The sequence below is a fragment of the Enoplosus armatus genome, chromosome 9, assembly GCF_043641665.1.
Source record: "Enoplosus armatus isolate fEnoArm2 chromosome 9, fEnoArm2.hap1, whole genome shotgun sequence".
NCBI classification, from domain to species: Eukaryota; Metazoa; Chordata; class Actinopteri; order Centrarchiformes; family Enoplosidae; genus Enoplosus; species Enoplosus armatus.
Window position 1 is genome coordinate 3,900,734 of NC_092188.1, and position 24,340 is coordinate 3,925,073.

At 41.8% G+C, this 24,340-nt stretch overlaps 1 protein-coding gene across 1 annotated transcript in view; it reads left to right on the forward strand.

The window, feature by feature from the left end:
- thsd7ab (thrombospondin, type I, domain containing 7Ab) overlaps positions 1 to 24,340 on the forward strand; it is a 124,039-nt gene that overhangs the window by 94,949 nt on the left and 4,750 nt on the right. Inside the window, exons 19-27 of the mRNA XM_070911829.1 lie at positions 1,381 to 1,522; positions 6,086 to 6,201; positions 6,776 to 6,893; positions 9,817 to 9,962; positions 11,659 to 11,833; positions 18,037 to 18,210; positions 20,820 to 20,912; positions 21,844 to 21,926; positions 22,910 to 23,123. Of these exons, the coding sequence (XP_070767930.1) occupies positions 1,381 to 1,522; positions 6,086 to 6,201; positions 6,776 to 6,893; positions 9,817 to 9,962; positions 11,659 to 11,833; positions 18,037 to 18,210; positions 20,820 to 20,912; positions 21,844 to 21,926; positions 22,910 to 23,123 (1,261 nt within the window). The remainder of the gene's footprint in view (positions 1 to 1,380; positions 1,523 to 6,085; positions 6,202 to 6,775; positions 6,894 to 9,816; positions 9,963 to 11,658; positions 11,834 to 18,036; positions 18,211 to 20,819; positions 20,913 to 21,843; positions 21,927 to 22,909; positions 23,124 to 24,340) is intronic.

Below are 24,340 nucleotides of genomic sequence, written 5' to 3' on the forward strand. Positions count from 1 at the left end.
ATTTTCTCTGAGGCTCAAGGAATTCAAAGCGTAGCTGCACAGTATTATTGTGAGCTGTGTGTGAATCTTTGTCAACAGGTTATTTCTCGTCCACCATGGGGGAATAAAAGAGATATATGAACAGGGAGGCAGGAGAAAAATGGCTTATATATCACCTATATTACACTGTGCTCACTGTCCATTCAGCAGGGAAGGAAGATGATTTATGATAAAGACTCTTTACATGTTGTGTCACACACACAAACCTCTCAGCAGTGAAGTAGTGGCAAACGTAAAGCTGGCTAAAAATATTATTCCTACTTTGTGATCATCATTTAACCACAAACAGTGAAAGTTATTCAGTATATTTTCAGAAATATATTGATTATAAGATTGTATGGAAAGATACTCAACGCTACCAGGAATTTAGTTCATAGACGTTCATTTCAGCCTACAAGTTGATAGTAAAATTAGTAGAACATGAAAATGTGTGACCCGTCCTTTTCCGACTCACTGTAAAATATGAAGACTTTGCAAATTGACTTTTGTAAAGAGACACCGTTCCCTGATTTCATCACAGCAGCAAACCACACACCTACAGGCTACAGCACGCATGCAATCTTCACTCTCCCTTTTGCAGAAACATGTAAGATGTCTGAACATCTTGTTCAGCTCCTCCGCCCCTGACACCTCCGATTCGGGGTAAAAAGCCATTTTAACTGCTCTGGTTTCACCTGCTGTTCTCACAGCAGCACTCTGGCCATTGTTAATCACACCCCATTCTCTCCCAAAGTGCTTGACACACCGACTTCCCACAATTCCAATCTCGAATTGGAGTCTGCAGTGGCACCAGCGGGGCCTCTCCCATGTTTTATTCATCGTGCTGGCGATGGAGTTATTCAAAAGGCTGTCATTTTCTCCCCCTACTCTCTTTTTCACAAGCAATGACCGTGTAGAATCTGTTGGTTTACCAGCAGAATATCCATTTCAGCCGTCCTGTCATTTCCTGTTAGAAAAAAATCGAATTCCACATCCTGGGAATGCCAGGAGAGCAAGGAGGGAAAGGATCTTTATTTATTTATTTTTAGACGTACAGCGATAAAACATCCCTCCAGGGACGAGGCCTATGCAGACTCTGAGAGAATGTCTTGATTTAAGAAATCTTAATGAATTGTGGCCCAATAAGACGGGAAATAATCCAGAAATTCACACAGTTTTAGTCTTTAATGTTCAATAAATGTGGACATCAGTATAGCAGGAGCTGTATGGCTTAGTTCCAATTCAGGAATATGTCTGTATTCAGTTCTTATTACTCTCTGCAATATGGACTGCTTAGTCATTTATGCATTTTCAGAAACGTTTTTGTAGGCTCCAGTTTTTGATGGGGAGTCTCTGTTTCAGCCCTGTACCAGAACCAACAGTCGAGTGCGGACGGCGTACACCCTGCGGTCGCCCAGTGTGGGGAGAGACTGTCCTGACACGACTGACAAGGAGCCCTGCAGCCTGAACCTGAACTGTTTCAACTACTTCTACAACATCACAGGTAAAGGAAATGTCAAAGACTGTAAAATAACCCTCTGTCTTCATGAAGTCGCAGCGGACAGGAGCGGCTGAGCTCTATAAGGTCATCAACACAGTTTGTTTGTGGCAGACGCGTCTCCTCAAAATGTACGTGCCTTGTATTTGTATTTTGGATGGAGCAGATGGTTTTGGGCCGCTGCCATGGACGTGTCAGGATGAATGATTCTCAACTTTAACCAAATCACAAATATGAAGACAGCCTTTAAAACTCTCTGTGAACATCACTGCAAACACAGCCTTCATTTCAGAATGAGCTCCTCTAACAGAAAGAGGAGCAATCGATAACTGACTCATCTATTTTTTATTTTCAACAACCTTATCACTTTCGTTTTTTGGGGTATGAAATTGCAAATCTTGTGTTGTATAATGATGATGTAACATTAATGGAGCTCTTTTGAGTCTTGTTCTCAGCTGCTTTTTGCAAAGCTCCTCTCTGATCACCGGCTCGTTTTTTTTTGGTTTGTTGGTTACAATTACAGTTTAGCTCCACTTTTCAAGGGGAGGTTGAATGGTCACACCTTATGTTTTTCTGTAAATCCCTGCAGATACGTCCATTAAAGCCTGGGAGATACCAAGTACAAGTCAAACATTTGACAGTGGCTGTGGGTTAAGTGCCTTGCTCAGTGGCACCTTTATTTGATTTACTTTAAACCTGCAGTGGCTGATTTTTTTGGCCCCTACGTTGCCAGAAGCAGAAGAAAGTCATATCATCACATTCTACATTGATATAGTGAACACATCCAGCAGTTACAAAGCAACATTATCAATTATTTGGAGTCATGTTTGTTGCCACTTGTTGTTGTTGTTCACTTTTAGCTCTGTTTTTGGTCTCTACCAACTCTCGTGTCTTTAGCTGCTAAATGCTCCACTATGTTCGCCAGCTAGGTGCTAACTGTCTGTCTGCTGTCTGGTGCTGAGGAGGTAGTGTCCAGTGGATTTTTAAAGCTTTTGTCTCTGCTGAGGGCAAAAACAATGCTATGAGAGCGGGCAGAGAGTGAGCCGGACGGCTAAACGATGAGCTGAAACTCACTGCAAAGCTCTGTAAAGCCGAGGGGAGATGCATATTCAGGTGATAATTCTTTATAGGTTCATCACTACGAGCAGCTCTTGTCTCACACTGTTTTCACATTGTCATTTAATGCATTGTTATTAATAAAAATATCGATTATTGCTGCTTTAAACAGAAAGATTTCCAGAACTACTCAGAGATTTGTAGCTGGCAGCCTCCCGAGCTCCCCTGTCTAATCAGCAGGATATCACAGCTCTGTATCACACGTCACAGAGGCGACTCTTTCACATTTCATTCTGGAAACTATTTCAGTAGAAATGAAAAAGGGAGAAATTGGCAGCGTTGATATCTTTCATTTAGATTTGTTGTGTCGCCTTCATTGCTGCTGCTCCACATTCTCAACCAGCCCACCCTCCTCCTCTGTGTTGCTACACTGAGGGACGTGACATGTAATCCCTACTGCTGGGTTCACAGTGGCATACTGGCATCCCAGGGTATATGTACATAATATACGAGCAGAGATTATTATTGGGTAAAGTGGTCTTTTTTTTTTCCCTTGTTGATGCTGAAACCATGCAAGCTGCTGCTTCCCTCACAGTTTTACTCCTTTTCTCGCCGTCTCTCTCTCAGTCTCATACTGTCGCTCTTTTCTTGTTGCAATCTCCCTATTTTCAGTCCCCAGAGTGCCACAAAGCTCCTCGGCAGAAGGAGACACAATTCCCTGAGTTGAGCGTGCAAACGAGCTCACTGCAGCTAAAAACAGCCATCTCATCTTTGTCAGCGGATGGCACACATCATGAGTGATACCTCAGCCTCCCTGTTGTTGCAGAGTGTTTTTCAGCATGCACGCTGTGGTTTGAAAGGCCTTGGCACTCTGAGTCTGAATTAAAATGTTGTCTTTCCACTTCACAGAAATCACTTTTTGGAGGGGGGCAAGGTTCAGCCTCTTACAGCTCTGAGGTTTACCGGGGAAAACTTGTATTGATGTTGGTTTTAAATCCTGGTTATTTAACTCGAAGCTGACCGCCTGGCCACACGGCTCGCTTCTGATGCTGGCAAAAAAAGGATACTGATGACAGCCAGATTTATTGGATTTAAGTGAGCCGTGATAAACCTTCAATGACCTCTTTGCTGACAAAGTAATCATCCGCCATCGACAGCGATCTTCGCCAGACAGAATCTTTTTAGAGTCTGACACAAAACACACAAGAAAAAACACTTTTGTGCGTTTCAGTTTTACTTTGAGTGTGGTGGCATAAGGGAAGGATGACAGAGGGAGAGGAAGTGTGTCATGCAACAAAGGTAATTAGCTGTCAAAGTTACAGTATGGTAAGCACACAGCTTGCTCGCCATTTTGCTGAGTCATCTGGGGGCCCATTGTGGTTAATTTCTATGCATGGCACGTCCATCCTAAAAGATCTATCAGATACAGTGCAGTGAAGGCATGAGCGTTTTAGTTTATGTCAGCAACATAGCTGATAATTAATTTGATAGTGTTGGGCTATGTCAATACACCATATCAAACGTACTTTTGCCTCCTGGAGTACACTGTATATCAGCATATAAAACCTTAAGCTAAACAACTTTCAAAGTAACATGAGGCGACGTGGTGCGACAGTGCATTTCTGTGTGTTCACCCTTAAAAAGCTAAGACACACCGCGGTTGTTTCTCACTGTCTGGGATTTATTCATTCTGAAGTGTAAAGAATCTGTGACAGCTGATGCATTTGAACACTTTTGAACAGCGTCTCCCTGTGTTTTGTCCCGCCACATCATCCTGCCTCAACTGAAAATACATCCAACTACAGAAGCAGAACAGTAGCGAAACGTTGGTTTTCTTGTGACTTGAATACGTACTCCTCTAAATCATGACTCCCTCTCACCTGCCTTCCAACTCTACATGCACCCAAGGTGGTAAAATCAACAGCAGCAGCCTGCTGAACGCTGGTAAATATTTGCTGTATGTGGTAATGTGAGGGTCATATTCTACTGTGAAGTGTGATTGGAGGTGTGATAAGTCAATTTTGGGGTTTAACAGTTACATGACAGCTAGTAGATTAAAATGTTTCCAACCATCATTGCAGCTCAAAAACAAATTTTAAATGTCTCACCCATATTCATGTACCTGCAGTTCTGTCAAGTGTGAATATTATAAATCATTATTCTGTCATTTGTTGGTGCATGTAAAGTTGGCCACAGACTTTGGACTGAATCATATTTGAATCTACTATAATCAGGTTTATATGTTAACAATGGATCGAATGACTGTATGTATGTGAAAAGGGTCGTTCATAGTGATGATGAAAAAAATTTCACCCTACTCTGTAGTTCCCCGCTGCTCCAAGGTGTGTTTAGTGTGTTTCAGCACGCACCACTCTCATCAGCGTTGTTTTCAGACATAGCAAGCAGCTGTTTTCAGTGAAAGAGCTCTAGAAATCCACTGAACACTACCTGCTCAGCACTAAATGGCAGATAGAAACCATTAGAGTCTAGCTGCTGAACATAGTGGAGCATTTAGCAGCTAAAAGGTATTTCCCTCAGGAGCTGGTAGAGAGCAAATCAGAGCTAAAAGGAGGGTAAATATGGGACTTACATTCGTCAGGTGAATGCTAATGTTGCTGGATGTCTGCCGGATGTGTAAGTAAGCAGCTGTTTGCTAATAAGTACATTGATTGAGCCACATTGATTTAAAAGGTGATGATGTGTCAATGTGATTACCGCTTCTTTCCACTTTCCCCCACGTGGCCATAAAATCAGTTAATGCTGATTTAAGTCACAAAAATAAAGAGTTTTCTTTGATTTGACTGCACTGAGGCTTCACTCTTTAAAGACCTGACTTGAGAATTGAAAGCAAAAACATTCAAGCTGTTCTTGTAAAATAAAAGATGAATAGGATTACCACACACTTGCACTTACTGACACATTTGAAAGAACACTCAAGATAAAAAAAAACCACTATTAATGCAGCTTTGACAGAAATGTTCACATGCTGTGTCATTTATTTCACATGTATGTGTCATTTCACACCTCAAAGACATCTCGGCTTGGATTTGCTTGCGAGGACTTGTAACCTGACCTGAGACATGTCTCGAATGACCTGAGATTTAACTTGGACTTGACCCAAAAAGCTATGATGTTAGCATTGAACATGAGTTGTACTTACTATATTCAGAGAAAATTCTCCAGTGTTGACACATGATGTGGGATGTTTCTTTTGAGTTTTATCTACCTGTCATTAATTGTTTTACTCGTTATTCTCTGGGTGACAGCTGATGTAGCTCAGAAAGCCCTGACCACCTGGTTTTAGCATTAAGACTATTTGTCTATGGCACTTTTGTTGACTGCTCCTGGGGTGCTTCCAATTTGAACAAAACTACTTTGTCAACAAAGTCAACTTTGTGATGCTCAGTGGCTTAAAGACTCATAAAGATTCATTATGTAGTATTACTGTATAACAGTATGTTATGTCTGAAGCACTCTGATGCATAAATGTGAATATGTTGTGTTTCTCCTCAGACTGGAGCACATGTCAGCTGAGTCCTAACGCTGTGTGTGGGAGCGGCATCAAGACCCGGATGCTCGACTGCGTTCGCAGCGACGGCAAATCAGTCGACATAAAATTCTGTGAGGAGGTGAGAAATTCCTCAAGTGTCTCCTTATGTGCTTCCCTTTTTGTTTTTTCGGGCAGTTTAGTTTTTACTTTCTTTCTTTGACACACTAATTTTTCTTAATGACTTAATCACATCACTCATTACGATATATTATCATACCCTTCCAGTACTGTTAGGCCCACAGCAACATGAAATATTCAGGAGTATTCCCATGCAGATATTGTTGTCGTTGCTTCAGGCTGAGCGTTTTATTCATTCATAATGTGTCTCGGCTCCCTGTAATTGTAGCCGGCAGGCTGTGGCAGAGCCATCCCCACAGCTATTTAACCCTTGGCCCACTTCATCATCTGGCTCATTCACAAAAACACATTGTGACTGGCTTTCACAGCAGCCTCAATGTTCCAACTCTGCTGGCCTGATGCTGCCCAGCACAGTCTGCTCCCTGCCAGAACAAAGGCCTCTGGGAATTGTAGTGCCGAGAGGTCAAGTTTGCTGTCTAGCCGCAACAGATTGAGTTATCTGTGCCGTAACTGTTCGCCGGAGTTGAGAATGATTTTATGATGTGTCATGAATTACCCCCTTTCATTTCCTACAGCTGAATTTGGAGAAGAAGTGGCAGATGAACATCTCCTGTGTGGTCGAGTGTCCCGTCAACTGTCAGCTGTCAGAGTGGTCGGCCTGGTCAGTGTGTTCACAGACATGCGGACTAGAAGGTACAGTTCATAATATAATATTTTGTTCAACACTACGATCAACTCAAATTGTGCAAACTGTTGTTGACATTTAGCTGACATTTTTTTATCTTGAGCAGTTTCTAGTGTGATCAAAGAACTGACAGGACTCATTGACTGAAAGTATGTGATCTCTTACTGAGAAGACACCTTCTCTAAACACTAGGTCACCTCTTCATCATCGGTTAAGCATAATCTTACAATGATCCCTGTATTTTCAGAGCAAGCAAAGTAAGGAAAAATCAACAAAAAGAGCACTTAAAATACAAGCTGAAACAAATAATGAAACATCTTTTCAATAAAGCTAGTGTATGAATGTTTTTGAAGACGTGATATGAAAGATGATGCTGAATTAGCCAGGCTGAGTTTGGCAGTCTTGATGGCAAATGGCCAAATGCATCAAGTTCTTGAATTTGCAGCAGACAACAGGGCCCAGTGATTCGCCTCAAATGGGGTTAGTCTCTTAGACTTCACTGATCTGCAGTTGGTTCATTCATTATAAACTCATGCTGTGCAGCAAAACATTGCACAGCATGCAGTCACATTCCTCAAAAATTAATTGTTGTGAAATAGGATTGGAATGATGCACAAGACATCAAGAGTATTTCTATGTGGTGGAATGGTACAGCCATAAAAAAAACATCTGAAGTCTTGGGTTTAAATATTTAATTTCAGTGTAATAATCATGTAGCTTCAATGTAGAGCTAGAACAAGCTGACACAGACTGTACATGGTGCTGTCAAGTAGTGTGGAATGAGATGGCCTTAAACCTAAAAGTGCCCCGTGGATTTTTCTCGTAAACAAACAAAAGTTATGTTCACGTTCACTGTTACTCACCAAAACTCAATGAGGTCAAATGAATAAATAAATAAACTGTCAATGTGCCCAACAGCCTACCCATGTCTACCCCTGGTGTGCTTGAAATAAACTTATCAACAAGTTTAATAATAACATTGTTAATGTGGTGTGATACTGTGAGAGGCAGACCTGAGGTTTATTATCATGATTCTCATTATGATCCAGCTGATATTCTCACCTAATTATTCTTTGGGTGAGAGCTGATGTAGCTCGGAAAGCTCTGAACACCTGGTTTGGTGACATCACGGTTGTGAGTTAAATTTCTGACAGTAACTTTAAATATATATTTATACTGTATATCGTGTTTCTTGCACAAAAATACCTTTTTTTCTGCCTCCGAGTCCAACTGAGAGACAGGTGTGACTTTGTGTTCACAGTCCCTGGGCTGTCTGTAATGTGAAAGAATCAAATACAGAAAATGCAACAACGACTTTATGATGCTCGGCAGACAGCATCATAAGACTGCGGTTGTACTTGTGCAACAACAAGTTGTTGATGTATACACAAATCAATTTTAAACAGGACGATGCAAGTAAAAAGAAACCTACACGTCTGTAGGAGCCTGCATACATAAAGCTTTTAAAAAGCATTTTCACATACAGTACCATTTGTGCCAGGTTTGCTTGGAAGGAGCCTATTGCACCGACTGTTTCCAGTGCATGTGTGTGACTTCATACCAAAGTACTAAAGCACAGTGTGGCTGAGTGGAAACATGCATGCTCAGCAAAACATACTTGGATAACTAAAAAAAAAAAAGTCCCATATCAGACACTTCCTGCTCCCACTGGAGGCATTTGGCCACAAAAACTCACAAAAGCAAAAGAGAGGAAGTGTTTGTTTAAGAGACGTTCCAGTCTTCCCAAATGAGCAGCGAAAATGTGTCCTCCTGTTGCCTGGCTGTTGTTCCGGCGGTTCACACAATTGATTCTGTCCCATTACATCTTCCTGCTGCTCAGGGCTGCAGGGAGCGCTTTGAAGAAGAGGCACTACAGCGATAGTTGCTAAATCACAAGGAATAAGATAAAAGTTTAAGAAAGGCTAAAGGAGCAAGAGGGGACCTTATTTGATGTGTTTGTGTGTGTGTGTGGGATGTTCTCTTGTTGGAATAGGATATGAGGTTTTACAGTTTGTGTGAGCGTGTGGGAAGGCTGATTTGTGTTTTATGTGTTGAAAGGTGTCGTAGTTTGGCAAAGGTGTATTCTGGGGTGAGCAGATTGCTGGCTATGCAGTGTGAAAATGAAAGTGGGATGTGCAACAAATGAAGGGTTCTGAGATCTGAGAGTGGGTGGTTTAAAACAGGTAGACGGGAAGGTTGCATTTTAAAATGTGTGTGTGCGTGTGTAGGGTTTCTGTGTTGAGTTTTCCAGCTAATTCATAGCATCAATTCTGCACTTAAATCAAACGGTCTCTGAGGTGTTAGCTGCTGTAATGTATTGGATTTATTTGATTGATGTGGAAGTAAAACCATTTTACTCAAGTGGACCAAGAAGCAATCTAGACGGCAGAGAGAAAGTGCAGTATTTCAGGCTGTTTAGAAAATCCTGCTCTGTTAAGTGAAGTGCTCTTGTGTGCAAACATTAATGTAATGCATTCAAAACAAAAACACATACACGTTCATTTAAAATGAGCTGTTGACAGAGGGAATGGATGACTGCTAAACCACAATGGTCACTGTGTGTGCCAAATCTGTTTGCATTTAGTTCATTGCAGAAAACACAGCCACTTTACAGTCTCGTGTAATTGTTTTGTTTTTAGACAGAAATCAAAACCTCTAAAGGCTTAGCAGAAAAAGATGCTGGTTAAGCACAAGGCTTCAGTTTCAATAATGGGACAGAGAATTAGTCGGAGAGGACCCTGTTGTTTTTCTAGCTCAATTTGATCTAAATGATAATTGTTTTATTGAACAAAGTCATTTACAAACAATTAGGCCGTGCAGCCATGGGGATACAGATCCTTTTCATATTGTCTGAGAAGAGCAGGAAAATACACAAATATCAAAGGGAAAATAAATAATAATACGCCGATGATGTCTCTGTGTTTTCTCCAGGTAAAATGTGGCGGCAGCGGTCGGTGGTTCAGGCCTCTCAGGGCGACGGCCGGCCCTGCCCTTCTCAGATGGAGCAGTGGAAGCCCTGCCCCGTCCGGCCCTGCTACCGCTGGCAGTACAGCCCCTGGTCCGAGTGTCGGGTGGAGGTACGTCAATAAATCGTAACATTCCTCCATAATCCAGGGGAATTAATTATCGATGATCGTATCGACTTCTGTCAGCTACAAGAAATGCAGCTTTGACAGGGCGCTGGCTCAGCTAGGATCAATACACAAAAGAGTTTGAGCCAAAAAGTGGATTTTGGAAGACAGAAATCTCGGCACCTGGCAAAAGAAATAATGGAGTCTTTAGTATTGATGGACAACCCCATCAAATCCCAGCTCATACAGTTATTTTGTGAGATGGACAGAAAGAACCCTAAGCCAATCTAATGCACTTTTAATGCTGATGCATTATTGTAAATCAATACCGTTGCCAAGAAATTTGGCAGCCTTTACACGAGGTCAGATAATTAAAGTAGTCTTATGACATAAAACAAAACTTTGAAATTATGGATGTAGTTTTATGGGACGACAGGGAGGCATGTCACCTCTTATCATTCATTTAGATCATTTGTTCCTCTCAATTAACTTCATCAAGTGTCCGACAATCTCAGCCTTCCTCGAATGTATGACAGAGAGAAACAGAAATAGAGACACAACCCACTGCCTTTACTGTCTGAGGTCAGCCGCTACCCATGATGCACTGTAACCTGCTAGCTCAATGTTCTCCTCTTCTCGCTTCTTCTCTTGTTATTGAGTCATTAATACAGGATGTCTGCAGGTCTTTAGGGTTGTACTCCTCAAGATTTCAGCCCTTGTTGATTTGCTGACACACGTGGTTACCATGGTAACAGCAAGGGCAGTTTAATACTACGCCAAACACTCGTTGTATAAATACATTGTATTGCAAAAAACATGCAGACCATAAATCAAAAAATGTGTTTTATTACAAGAAAATCTTAAGGATTATAATTTTAAATCTTCATCTAAGTACTAAAAGTAACAGATATTAGACTTTAAGTCATTGATTCCATAATTGCTTAATTTCAACATAAGCATTTATCTTTGATTTATGTTTAAAATTGAAAATAGTCTGAACGCAATCAGTTCGGCATTAGAACACAAAACTTTGAGGTATCTTCAGCGGTGATTTATGTCCAGCAACGAGACAACATAATCTTCTTTTTGCTTGATGAACTGAATGGAACTGTGCCAAGAAGAGCGTTTGCAGACAGGAAAAATAATGAACATCTTTGTGCAGATTTTAATTACATATGTGTAAGTGATTTTTTTTTCTCTTTTGGTTTCTGAATTTGAAACTCTGGTCTGTTCAGGAAGCTTACTGTCCATCAGTTAATTAATGAATAAGTTCATAATGATGAATACAGTGATTGCTATTGATTTAATGATGGAAATCAAGAAGGGATAGTGGCCTTTATCTTCATTACACGTTGGGGTGGACATGCCCATTAGTCACAGATTTCAGCTTCAAAGAGCTTTAAAGTGGCATTCATATTTATGCAGTTTATGTTTATATGCACTTTCTAAAAGGCAGCACTCAATAATAACATTACTATATACTTTTAAAACGACATCATTATTTAAATTACACTCTGTTTATTGTAATTTGGACATAAGTGATCTTTTTATTAGTGGTCAGAGCAGACGCTTCAACAGCTTCAGTTTTGGAACCTCAGTTAAAATGGATGGTGGATGTAGGTTCATGTAACCTCCCTCCCTCTCTGTGGTAACTCATCATCCTCCTCCTTCTTCTTCTTCTGTGGTGTTCCTGTCCTGTCAGAGTGTGGTGTGTGGAGAGGGCATGCGCTACAGAAACCTGTCCTGCTTCGTGTCGGACGGCTCCAGCGAAGGCGAAGGCAGCTTGGTGGACGAGGAGCTGTGCAGCAGCCTGGAGCTGGCCGTCGACGGAGACAAGGAGATCAGACTGAGAGAGGCCTGCACCCTTCCCTGCCCAGGTAATAATGCTCTTCAAAATATGGTTATCTTGAGCTTCCTGCGCTGCATGAGCAACCTTGCAAAGTCGCATCCAAACTCAGGAAAGAGTAGAAGAGTTAGCGCAGTAAGGATGTGTTCACAACCTGCATGTCAGTCACAGGTTTGGCAGTAGGGGTGTGAATCTCTCACTGCGATTTGAATCGAGATACACACTTCACCATCCAAATGATTCAGTGGTTCAAAGCTGACACGATTAGGATTTGATCATTTTTTATATTTTTTTTAATAATAAAATTTACTAAAATAAAACATATAAAACATTTTCTCAATCATCATTTAAAATGCTGAATCAGAAATGTCCCAAAAAAGTCTTCTGCCGCACAGAAAATATTAAACAAATCTTTTTCCAATAACGCTGTACAGGCGCATGTCCCTGTAAATAAAACAAAGTATTATAAGTGCATGGCTTCAGTGACTACAAGGAATTGGGGTTTGAAGTAGCATTAGATGCTAACTCTAGCGTTACCTGAATTTGGTCAAATCTTTAACTCTTGGTATCCATTTTCCAAACACACTGATTCATCTTTACACCCCTAGTCTACAGGTTAATATGACACTCACCATCATTACTGTAGTGGAGCCACGTACATCTGAGCGTCATACAGATATCAGATACAGATAAGTCAAAAGTTTGGAGCTCTAAACAAAGGTCTAAGTGAAATAATCAACTTACAACTCTTATTTTGCATTTCAGAGCAGCTCTCAGGTCCAACCAGCAGAACACAGAAGTCACTCTGCAATGCATAACAGTCAACACTTGTCAGCAGTTTGATTTGTATCACAAAGCAGCCACTAAAAATACTCTAACCAATCGCACTCAGTATCTATTCATGACCTGTACAATCAGAGGTAGGAGCTCTCCTGGAGGCAGAATAAATGGACTACATTATGGCAGATGCTTTGTTTAACTGCGCCGTTTTATGGGACTTAAATCTACTGGTAGGTACTGTATTTCATTGCCAGTAGCAAGTCAGAGAGCCCTCTACTCTCCATTGTACTCTACATGCAGATTTGGGGCTCACATTTTCTCCCAGTTTACTTGATGTAGATCCCCACTTCTTACCATGAAGCAGCTGAGATATAAGTCGACAGCCACTTTTTTTCACCTCACAGTGAGAAATCTCACACGAAGAGTGTAAAACACAGGTGCAGTGGTCAAAAGATGATCCCTCACAGGCCTCCCACCCGCCAACGCTGTTAGTTGTGTTTGTTGAAGCACCTCGCCAAGCTGGAGGCACCGCTGTCAGGAACTATTTTCTGGTTGATATGGAAGGGACAAACTATTTAGACCACCTTCTCTTTCAGTGAAATGGACTGAGAGGCGAATCCAAATGTAATCTGTGAACCCTTCAATTCAATTTATTCCAATTGTACAGTGAAGAAACATAGAAGCAAAGTGATTAAAACACACACAGACACACACGCACAGACACACACAGACAGAGATAAAATAACACAGAAAAAGGGGTGCAATCAATAATCTGTGTGGGCGAGATAACAAAAAACCTGAGGGCTTTTAAAAAAAGACGAGATGGCAAGCTGAGCTAGAACCACACTGAATAATAATCTGCTGCGCTGTAAATGACAAAGTAGTGTAGATTTTATGCATTTATTCACCTCACATATGAATGGTGATGCTGATTAAGAGGAGAACAAATTGAAGAGGTGTTTTCACCGTCGATTATAGGCAGTTAATGTGGCACATTTCATACACAAAGGCAATTCAAAGTGATTTACATACAGTAAGAAATACAGCGTCAGACATTTTACAAGAAATTAAAAAGAGAAGTAAATAGAAGGAAGTTTAGGTGGGATTGACTGTTGCTGCACCTGATGTGGAATACTTTTTCCTGGTAATATTTTTGGCCATATCAACCAGCCCCACATTCAGGACCAGTTTCCACACAATGGGTATTTGATGCGATGCTAGTTAGCTGGACATGCTAACTAATTGCAGCTTATGTTATAGCAGGTTAAAACACACACTGTTTAGTGCATTCCATACGTTGTTTTTACTTTTTGAAAGGCGATTTAAAAAAGTCACCCTCTAAACACCTCAGATACCAAACACGTGTCCATGTACTCTGCTTCAACACTCAGTTGTACTTCCAGGTTGCACTTAGTTTATTAAATCCTTGCGTGTCAGTGCCACATCTAGACTATACATCCATAGCTCTTTAGCAGACTCGGGTGAGGTGTAGAACTAAAACCTAAAACAAGACTGCTGCCGTGTGCCATTTGGTTGATGCTTCCACCCAAAGCTTGTTAGTGTGCCATGTGTGCACACATTTTCAGCATGGGTAGCCCCAGCGGGTTTCAAACCCTCAAACCTGGCAGTGTCGGTACACAATCGACCTGCACAGGATGCCTTTTTTTATTTCAGTGAGTGATTGGGTCTCGCCCTCCGTCTTTATGCTGAGCTGGACATCTGTTGTGACTTACAAGATATACGACCATGCAAAGCAAAACCTGTGAAACATTATACAGTTACACAGATGAATAGTTTCATTTAATTACTGTAAGTCCATGTGTGGTTTATTGCCGTCTGGTTAGCAAAGTAACCAACCCGTCAGGAAGTTTGAGTCTAATGTAATTTCTACTTTCTCCACGTAAAGTAAAAATCTTAAAATCAGAAGTGTATCTCCCTCCATCCTTCACGGCCGCCTTCACACACCAGCTCCACCTTCAAAAACATCACTCTTACACTCAGGAGACCGCTGAGCTCGCTGCTTCCCACTTTTAAAGTCGCTATCTTCAACGTTTCCATACGAGTACATTTTTTGCTGCTCAGTGTCACTGATTAATATAACATGACTGTGATTCAGCTTAAATTCTACAGAGATAACCAGGCTTTAATTCCTAACTTTCCCTGCTCTTATAAGTACATTTTGTCATATTTTAGTAAGACTTCTCCCTTTATCTGATTTGTTGATGCTGTTTGGTGTTAATGCAACTCAGATTTTACATGTTTACATGCTTTGTCTTGGTAAATTCAAGATGACATACATTTCCACAGCACTCACTCCATCAGTACAACACTATAGTATATCATACTTAACGACCTGTAGTAAGCTCCTGTCAGTAGCTTAACATCGAGCAAAAAATGTCAAAGTAGAAGCAATTGGAATTAATAAGTGAACGAGAACATTATTTCTGTTGAAAAGAGAAACTCTGAACTCATTTCAGTGATTACCTTCAATATGTTGTCGTAATGATGGAATTAGTGGTGTGGAAATGTACTTTATCCTGAATTTACCGTGTGAGCCATGACAGTGCTGGTTAATATCCGAGGTCATTTATTTGGTCACACCGGCCACGAAACTCATTATTTGAATAACAGCTTTTATTTGAGAATGTAGGCCGGGGGGGGGGGGGTCTCAAACTCAAATGACCTGCTGGCCACTGATGAGGTTGTTTTCTCCTAGAGCGGCAGATTGAAGACAAACTAGTGTTTTTATAACAAAGAATTTCAACTACACGTACTTTTCGGTTTGCACTGCCTCACATACTGCTCCACAATGCTACTTGAGATTGTATTCCTGGACAAGCTTTATCCAAAAATAATGAATTGTCCACCTCTCTTGACACTGAGCTCCAGGTCAACCTTTATTTCAGGTTTAAGAGGAGACATTTTCATGTGCCGTGGTAAATCAGAGTGCTAAATGACATTCATTTATAGCTAATGTGTTTGATAAAAAACATCATTTTATGCTCAGATTTTTGCAACCTTACTTGAAAATGATGTGATTTCTCTCAAATAAAAGACAAGAAAAATCTGCGGGGGGGCTTATGAAATAGTCTTCGATTTTTTTTAAAGCCAGTTTTGGGTATTGTTGCTCCTAACGTTGACAAATCCTCTTGAGCAGCGGTGAAAGCACTTCATTTTCTTTGGAATAAGTCGAAGAAGTGGGTGTTTAGCATCAGCAGCGGTAACCATTGTGTCTACTGAGGCCTTCAGCAATACAAAATATGACTCAAAAGACATCACAGTTGCCTGTTGACCTCACTTTAATTAACAGGTGATGTCTCAGCCCTGCAGTGCAAAACAGCACAATATCAGCTTAGCATCAAGGATGTCAACCTCCAACCCCCACTGAACAAACAGAGAGAGAGAGAACCTCACAGAGGTGGGGATTATCGCTTCAAAGGTTGGATCTGATGAGTTGTTGTCAGGTTTTGTGACGGAGGCTTGTCAGCCACTGAGTTTGATGTTGCTTTGCAGTGTAAAGCAGGAGGAGACAGACAGGTGAGCTTTGCCCAACAGCTGCTGGACTCTGTCCATCAGGTCTGGAGCTCCAAGGCTTTGCTGCCCCTCCCGCAACCTCAGCAATGGTCTTTATATTCTCACGCTGCACCCTCAATATTGTGCTGCACACAGAGAAGTGAACATCAGAATTTCATTTGGGTAAATAGGGCAAATCTACAACATTTCAATAACAAAAGATGGGAAACTGAACCCCCAATTTCTGATTCAGGCTGATAAGAAGGACGCATTTTCACACAGTGCAGCTTCAGTATAAATCTTTTATTTTCAGTGTCAACGGTCCCTGAAGGGAGAATTATTGTTACTTGCTTCTGCCAAAAGACAAAACACAAATGTGGAGTTCATTTCCAAAGTGTTACGTTTCTATTTTGGTTCATCATTGATCGTTCGTCATTCAATCTCTCTAAAATATAGAGGAGGAAAAAAAGTGTTACCCTTTTCTCAACCCACGACTCGTTGAGAAGTACCACGGTTTGAATTCATTTCATATTCTAAGAGCTTGTGGCATGTGTTTCCACTGGCGGATTTCTCATTTTGGAGGGGGAAAAAAAACCCTCATCAGATGTCTGCTGGTCCCCGAGATGGAAAACACTGAGAAACGCTGCCCTAGATAACAAGTCAGTCCAACCCCTTTTGCCAAACTGCAGGAGCAGTGAAGTATCAAACGGCAATCAAAACCACAGACTGTTTTCTGTGCAGGGAGGTACTGTAGTGTGATTTTGGAGGAAATTCAAGGGCTGTTTGTGCAGCACCGGGAACAGCTTGGGAATTCTGGCAGGTTGCATCCACACATGCACATACACTAACACACACACACTTTCATGCACTGCCACCCTTGACCCATGTTCTATTTCCCCTGCTGCTTGATGGGCTGCAGTTGTCAGCTGTGATCAAAACCAACCCGCTCCGTATCTCGAACTTACACCTCCCTCCTCCTGAAACTCTTCAAAGCATCTCAACCATCGTGATACGATATGTAAATACATATTCTGTATGACTGCTGCATGCCTTAACATCTCGCCCAGATCAAACTCTTCTCATCCATAGATAAATAGGTAAAACATTGCTTTAGCTCTGCCAAATCTGAAGATCTGATTTCCACCAGGACTGCAGGGCAGATATTGTTGCATAGCTGAAACAGTTCTTTAAAAGTCAAATGAAAGAAATGAAAATGAGTAAAGTACAGAACAATGTGGTTCAACAAGATGTGGAGAATATAAGCAAATGAATAGTGAACATGAAATAAAATACTTCTAATCTAGTAAATCTAGATGTGATCCTGTGATAATCCTGATTCCGTCAGCCGAGGCTCCTCAGGCTGGTCTTTCCAAAGCTTCAGCAAAGCGATGGCCAAAACCTGCCTGAAAGGCCTGCCTGAGGATCTGAGGCTGCACACCAGCTGACAGGAAATTAAAAGATTTGTGATATGGTTCAAGGCCAGTTATTTAACAACTTTAACACATTGAACAGGTGTCAGTGAAGAGATGTAGTTCAATTTGTAAGGATTTAATTTCTACCTACTTTATTTAGACCAAGCTGGATATGTAAGGTTGGTTGTTGTGCTACTAACTGATTGCGTACAGTACCTAGTAACACACCTGGCTCTGTGGTGTGGAGGTAAAGGCTTCAGACTTCTCAGGGTTCAAGACTCAGTTTTGTGTAAATTATCTTTTCGTTTTTCCATTTTTGCATTTTCATCAGCTTAGGCGACGATATAAAACAAAATGTGAGTAGAATAATTTAAACGCCATATTAAGAGTGCTGTTAAATAGGGCTGTAACTATTTGTTTATGTTCAGTCTATAAAAATAAAAAGATAACCGCACATATCCAGTAAAAGCTCTTTCACCAAAAATACATTTATAGTCCCAATTATATACGTTGTCTCTTTGCCCTGCAGGTGAATGCTACCTGATGGAGTGGTCAGACTGGAGCTCATGTGTGAGCATCTGCGTCAAAGGAGCCGGCGTGGACTTTGGTTCGGTTCAGGTTCGTTCGAGAGCCGTGCTGGCCCAGGAGCCTGAAAACCTGCAGCTCTGTCCTGACCAGGCTTGGGAGTCTCAGTCCTGCACAGGTGAGCTCCAAACTTTGATGGTGATTTAATTTATCCATTTACTTTATCCTCATATTCCTAAAAGACATGATCACAGAGAACTGGAGTTAGTCTCAGCTTGGGTGGGAGGCGGGGAAACACGATGGAGAGCTTGTCAATGCATCAGACGGCTAACACAGAAACACACTTACATCCAGGGTCATACCTGCAGGCTGTTTAGTCTTCGATGCTTCTGAACATGCATGTTGGATCGTCAAAGGAAACTGGAACACCAGAAGAAACCCACAAAGAAGATCTTGTGTTTGTGGAGAAGGGATTGGGGACTGAGCTGTGTATATGCTAAATCAGAGAGGGGGGTACCCGGCCCCAAACATGACTGAAAAGTGAAAACTACGTCTATCCCTTTGTTTTTCTCTCTGCACACTGGGTCAATTGGCGCTTTCCCAGATGGGATTTCTTGAGTCAGATCTCCACATGGAGGAAACCCCCACGCTCATTTACTGTTGTGATATCTGCGGCTCCCCAGGCGCGTTAATCACCCATTATGTGCTGTGTGGGCTTTGAATCACCACCACCACCACCACCAAAGCTCAACATATACAGTGGCCATCAGCTCTGTCTGTAGAGCAGCCACCCCCCCACCCCCCCCGCCATCGCCTCCCACTCCTCCTCTCCTCCTTCCCTGGCTACCGTACACAGCCCCACAGCAGTCTTCACTAGCCTGACCTGGTTTCACAGCATCACTCGAAGCGCAGGGGGGCGGAGTAGCCCAGCCAAGACCAGTGAAGGCGGAGAAGGAAGAGGGAGTGGAGGGAGGGGAAGGTGGAGGGCGGTAACAGAGAAAGGGAGGCCAGGGACGGAGGGAGATAGATCAAATAGTTGCATTAAAGATGACTTTTGTGGGGGCGCCCCGTAGTCGAATGGTGAAGGCTGCTTTGATTCCCAGACGGGGGATCTTTCTCCCCATGTTTCCTTTTTTGCGTGCCCCATGGGTCGTAAAGGTAAACCAATGTGTCTGTTCTCAGGAGTACATGTGATGTGTGTGTCTGTGATTGAACGTTGAGAATGCGTCGTGTTTTTCACCAGCTAAGACTGGCTACCACCATCAGTTAACATCGTAACAAAAAGCAAAACTAAAGTTAAGATGAAGCCTTCAATATGACGCAAGTTCAGCATCACACATTGACACTTATTCTACTAATCAGTTAAAGGACCACCGTGTAGGATGTAGGATGATCTATTGGCAGAAATGTAACATAATATTCAACATATATCGCCTGAAAATAAGAATCGTTGTGTTTTTGTTAGCTTTGAATGAGGCTTTTATCTACAGAGGTGGCAGGTCCTCTTCCACCGAGCCGGCCATGTTGCACCGCCATGTTTCTACAGTAGCCCAGCACTTGTAAAGGGAGGGTGAGCGGAGGGGTTATCAGCTAGATGCCACTAACTCCTACACACTGGTCCTTTAAATGAAATAAAACACAGGGCTATTGCTATTGGCTATATACAAAGTTTGGAACATTACAAATATGATCAGTTCTGCACGCAGCTTTTCTTCAGTCCGTAGGTGATCTGAACGCACACTTTATCAAGTCAAGGTGAGGGTCCAAAGAAACAACAAGACTATCTACAGCATTAGGCACAGGGCTGCTTTGAGCTAAATGCTAACATCAGCAAGCTAACGTGCTTACAATGGTGATGTTAACATGCAGATGTTCATGAATATCTGCATTTTGGGTGATTCCTGTAGCAGATGTGTTTCGCTGGATAAGTGAAAAGTGTGTGTGATAGCCACACTGTAAACCATGTTGGTGTAAAAGTGCTATATAAGTGCAGTCCATTTGTAACAGTGTGGTTATAATTAATCTTTTTTAAGTTAATAGGCTTGAAAATCTCCTCTGCTACGTTTCAAAAACCTGTGATTTTTTTTTGGTGGGCTAACACAACTACTTCCATTATTTCTGCTATCAGAGTGGCTCTTCCTCTGGGAAATGTTTCTCTCGTAGTAAAACTCCAATCGGCTCGTAAAGATGGTGGGAAGTGGCGACTGTAGTGAGTGATTCACCGACACACTTGACACATTTGAAAAACGGCCTCAACTGTACCACAGCAAGAAAGAAAAAAAAAAGGGAAGAAATTAGAAAAGTGAGGAACATAAAGGGTGAAGTTGTCCCAGCCGCAGACAAATCGTCCCGTGAAAGCTGCAGATAGAGCTGTGCCATCGACTGCAGCAGTGATACTGTACCCAGGCCTGTGGAGAATAGATCTTTCCTTTGTTCAAGGTTAAATTGTTCATTTACGCTAGCCGAATGGGCTGGACTGATGATTGGTTACACAGGACTCCATTGGGAAATATGGTCATTTACTGCACTGATGGAGATATTGATAAAGTCATAATAGCATTGATAGAAAGTCATTAAGCAAAAGCTCTTACTGAAGATTAAAATATTGAACTGGACCCCTGTGTGAAGACACACTGATAGTGATACTATATGACAGCAGCCTATTATACAACCATAACTTAGCAGCTGCTTTATTAATCTGTCACTCATATGATTAATGGTCTTCACTGCAGACTCCCTGGCTGTACAGTCTTTATAGATGTTGATTGTTTTTTATTTTGTTCTCAGGGGGCGAATGTTACGAGTACAAATGGCTCAGCAGCATAAACTCCACCCGCCCGCTTATCTGGTGTCAGCGCTCAGATGGACTCAATGTCACCGGTAAGGAACTCTGAGTCTTACAATGGAGGGTGCATTATAGTACAGCTTACTTAAAGTATATGATGAGAACGAAAACACTAATTTTCCATGTAGGCCATACACCGGTGGTTCTCAATCTGATGTCGGGAGTCCCTCAGGGGGTCACAGAATAAATCTGGTGCATCTCAAGATGATTAAAAAGTTGGAAAATGAAAAACATTTTTTTGCAAAATAAAATTACGTTTAAATAGATTTGACCCTTTTTGAATTACCGGATGATTTTACCTTTTCAGGTGACACTAACAACAATAACCAATAACCCAAGATATTCAGTTTAATATCATAAAAGACTAAGGAACCTCCCAAATATTCACATTTGAGAGTCTGGAACCAAAGCTTGGGTGGGGGTGGGGGGGCATATAACTGGTGACGAGGGGTTTCAAGTAGACCATGGTTTATTTTACAGGGTCAAAACATTTGGGGAAACTCTCTCTCAAAGTAGTTTAGCTGAATTTCTCTTGAAAGTGAAGCTCAGTAAAGTCTCCATCAGTGAGTGGCAGTTTTATGTAGGAGGATAAAATTTACACAAAATATGTCAGAAATATAACACACTCTTCTAAAAAAAACAACTAAAAAACAGGGACTTATGTCTATAAGAAGCGAAGGTGGTGGGCGATGGCAGCCTATACAGCTATTCATACCTGCATAACACATGAACATGTGGTCGCTCACCTAAAAGAGTTTTTTAATTAAACATTTCAGCTATATTGACTTATAGCTGCCTTTTGAATGTCTGTAAGAAAACTGATAACTTAGTTTCTTACTTGAGGAAGTAACACTCGTACTCAACAGCAGGGAGCAGTCTGTCTACCAGCTCACACAGGTGATGTTCAATGTTTTCCTTTGAAAACACCATGTCCTCTCTTTGATTCTATTGTCTTTTCGCCCGCAGGAGGTTGTCCTGCTATGAACCCTCCAGTGGACAACAGCTCCTGTGATCCGCCCTGTCTCATGCCAAAGTCTTTCTGCAGTGAGGTGAGCAGCTCTTTGTCCTCATGTCATCAATTCAACCGTAAATAAAGAGAAACCCTCATAGAGAGAAATTTGGTTTACAGACAAAGATGCACAATAAAAACAGGGTAAACAGAGTAAAAACAATAAAGAGACATGAGCCTGAAAGCACAGGTGCTCTGGATGAATGACAGTCTCTGTACTCAGTGTGACGCACTGCTGCCAGAATTGAATTTGAATGCAGGAGGGAATGAAATGAAGGCAACATGAAGATGTAAAACCAATTCTTCTGTAATGTCACTCAACTGTGCTGCATCAAAATCAGCAAAATAAGTCTACGATACGGCAGCTGGTGAATCGACTCGAAGTTTATCCATTTTTATAGCTTGTATATTTTTCTAAAAACAAATTTGAACCAAGCAATAAAGGCTGGTTATCAGCTGTATTGTTGGTAGAGCCAACAGACTTAATAACCACAGAATAAGCGGGTCAGAATGATCTGATGACAAGCAGGGTTTAGGACTTCTGAGGTCACTGGTTCAATCCCCGAACCAGCACAATACATCTAGTTTATTTGGTACATGTACTGTAGCTAAAACTAATGCAGTCTGATACAACAGTCCTGCTTCAGGAAGGTTTTTAGAGAGGCACCCTTATGTTCACTTTGGAGGCTGCAGTTTGTGGTCGTATTGCGTTATACTGGCAGGTGTTTCTACTATTTTGTCCACCCCATTTATATCAATGAGGGTAGACTAAATAACAGCTCTCTGTTTAATGAATGCAGTTCACAAACATGCTCTGAAAGAGTTTTTTCTGGAAGCGGATGCTTTTATCGAGATTGAATGAATGAGACAGAGACAGCACGCACGGCTTTGAACTTGTGACCAAACTGTCACAGGTCGGCGACCCTACAATACCAACATCCAGGGCCTCTTCAAGAAAAAAAAACCCTAGATGAATTCACTTCCATGCTGTAACCAAACACGAATCTGCGCTGCCCCCTGCAGGATGGTATCTGCATGTGCGAGGAGGGATTCACAGAGGTGCTGTCTCCCACTGGGCAGCTGGACCAGTGCGCCCCCATCCCGATCCTGGAGATCCCCACAGCAGGGGACAAGAAAGGGGATGTCAAGACCAGTCGTGCCATTAACCCCACCCTGCCCACCACCATCCTGCCCGGACGCACTGGGCGGACCTGGTACCTGCAGCCCTACGGACCAGGTCAGACCACATGACGCACTTTAGTTCACATCCACAGCGTGTCTTCACTTCACAGTGCTCAAATTAAAAAAAATACATCCAGTTGTAAAGACGTGTTTTGTTGCTGTCAAGTGAAAACCTTTAATCTCTTAACTGTCATGTTTTAGGGAACTAACCCTCCCTTAATGTACTCTTCACAAGCTCCTATTTTCCAGTTGTCAAGTCATAATTATAAAAACCACCACACAAAAATGCTCCGGAGTCAGAACTGCGGAGGAAGTCAGGAGGATGTAGACGTGGCTGGTTTGTATTCTTGGGAAATGTTACTTTGACAGTATAATTAATCTGTTACAGCAACAAAAAGCAGAAATAAAACACATCCAGCCAATGATGACTGTAAATAGGGCGTATATTTACTGCAAATGTGCAATTACTTGTAGACAAAAGGTCAACCTGTCAAGATAAAGGTCAGAAAATCATCTCGCATTATTTCTAAAGCTCCCACTTGCGATCATGACGTGAAGGGCTGTTTATGTATGTGAAAGCCAGTGACTATTTCAAATATTTCCACTTGCACTACTGGATAAGAAAAACAGCCTTTTCCTCGAGTGCCCACTGTGTCTTTTTAAGTTCATCTAAAGGGAGAAGGTTTTAGAGAGCCGGCGTTTGCCTGCAGAGCACCATGTAATCCTTGAGGTGAAGTTAAGACATAAAGCTGAGAGGTTTTCACATGACAACAGCAGAGTGTACTTAACTTTCAGTTTGTGTTTGGCAGACTTAGCGTTGACAGGGTCCAATTAACATTAGGTTCAACATATTTGTACTTGCAGCTGTGCGTGAAATAAGACATGACACATTGAAATCAAAGATGCATCTGACATGTTTTCAGCCTGTTCCAGTCTGCTCTGATGCATCTATGAACCTTGCTACCTAAAGTAAACTGCCGCTACATTAACATTTGAGAACTGCATCTGCACAGAGCGTAGCGACTGATGGTGCATGACAGCAACAGAAACATTTAGGACGCAAGAGTGCAGAACAGCTTGAGTGAGCGTCTGTCAGGAGCAGCCACTTCCACATTCACACGCCGTCAAATGCAGTAACCCTTGTATCGTTTGTCTTCCAAATGTTTGCAGCACACTTGGTGCTATTATACTTCATTACAGTAAGAGCTAAAAGATGTTTTTTGAGAAAGATGAAGGTAAGACTTATATTACAGCCTGCAATTTACAATGTCA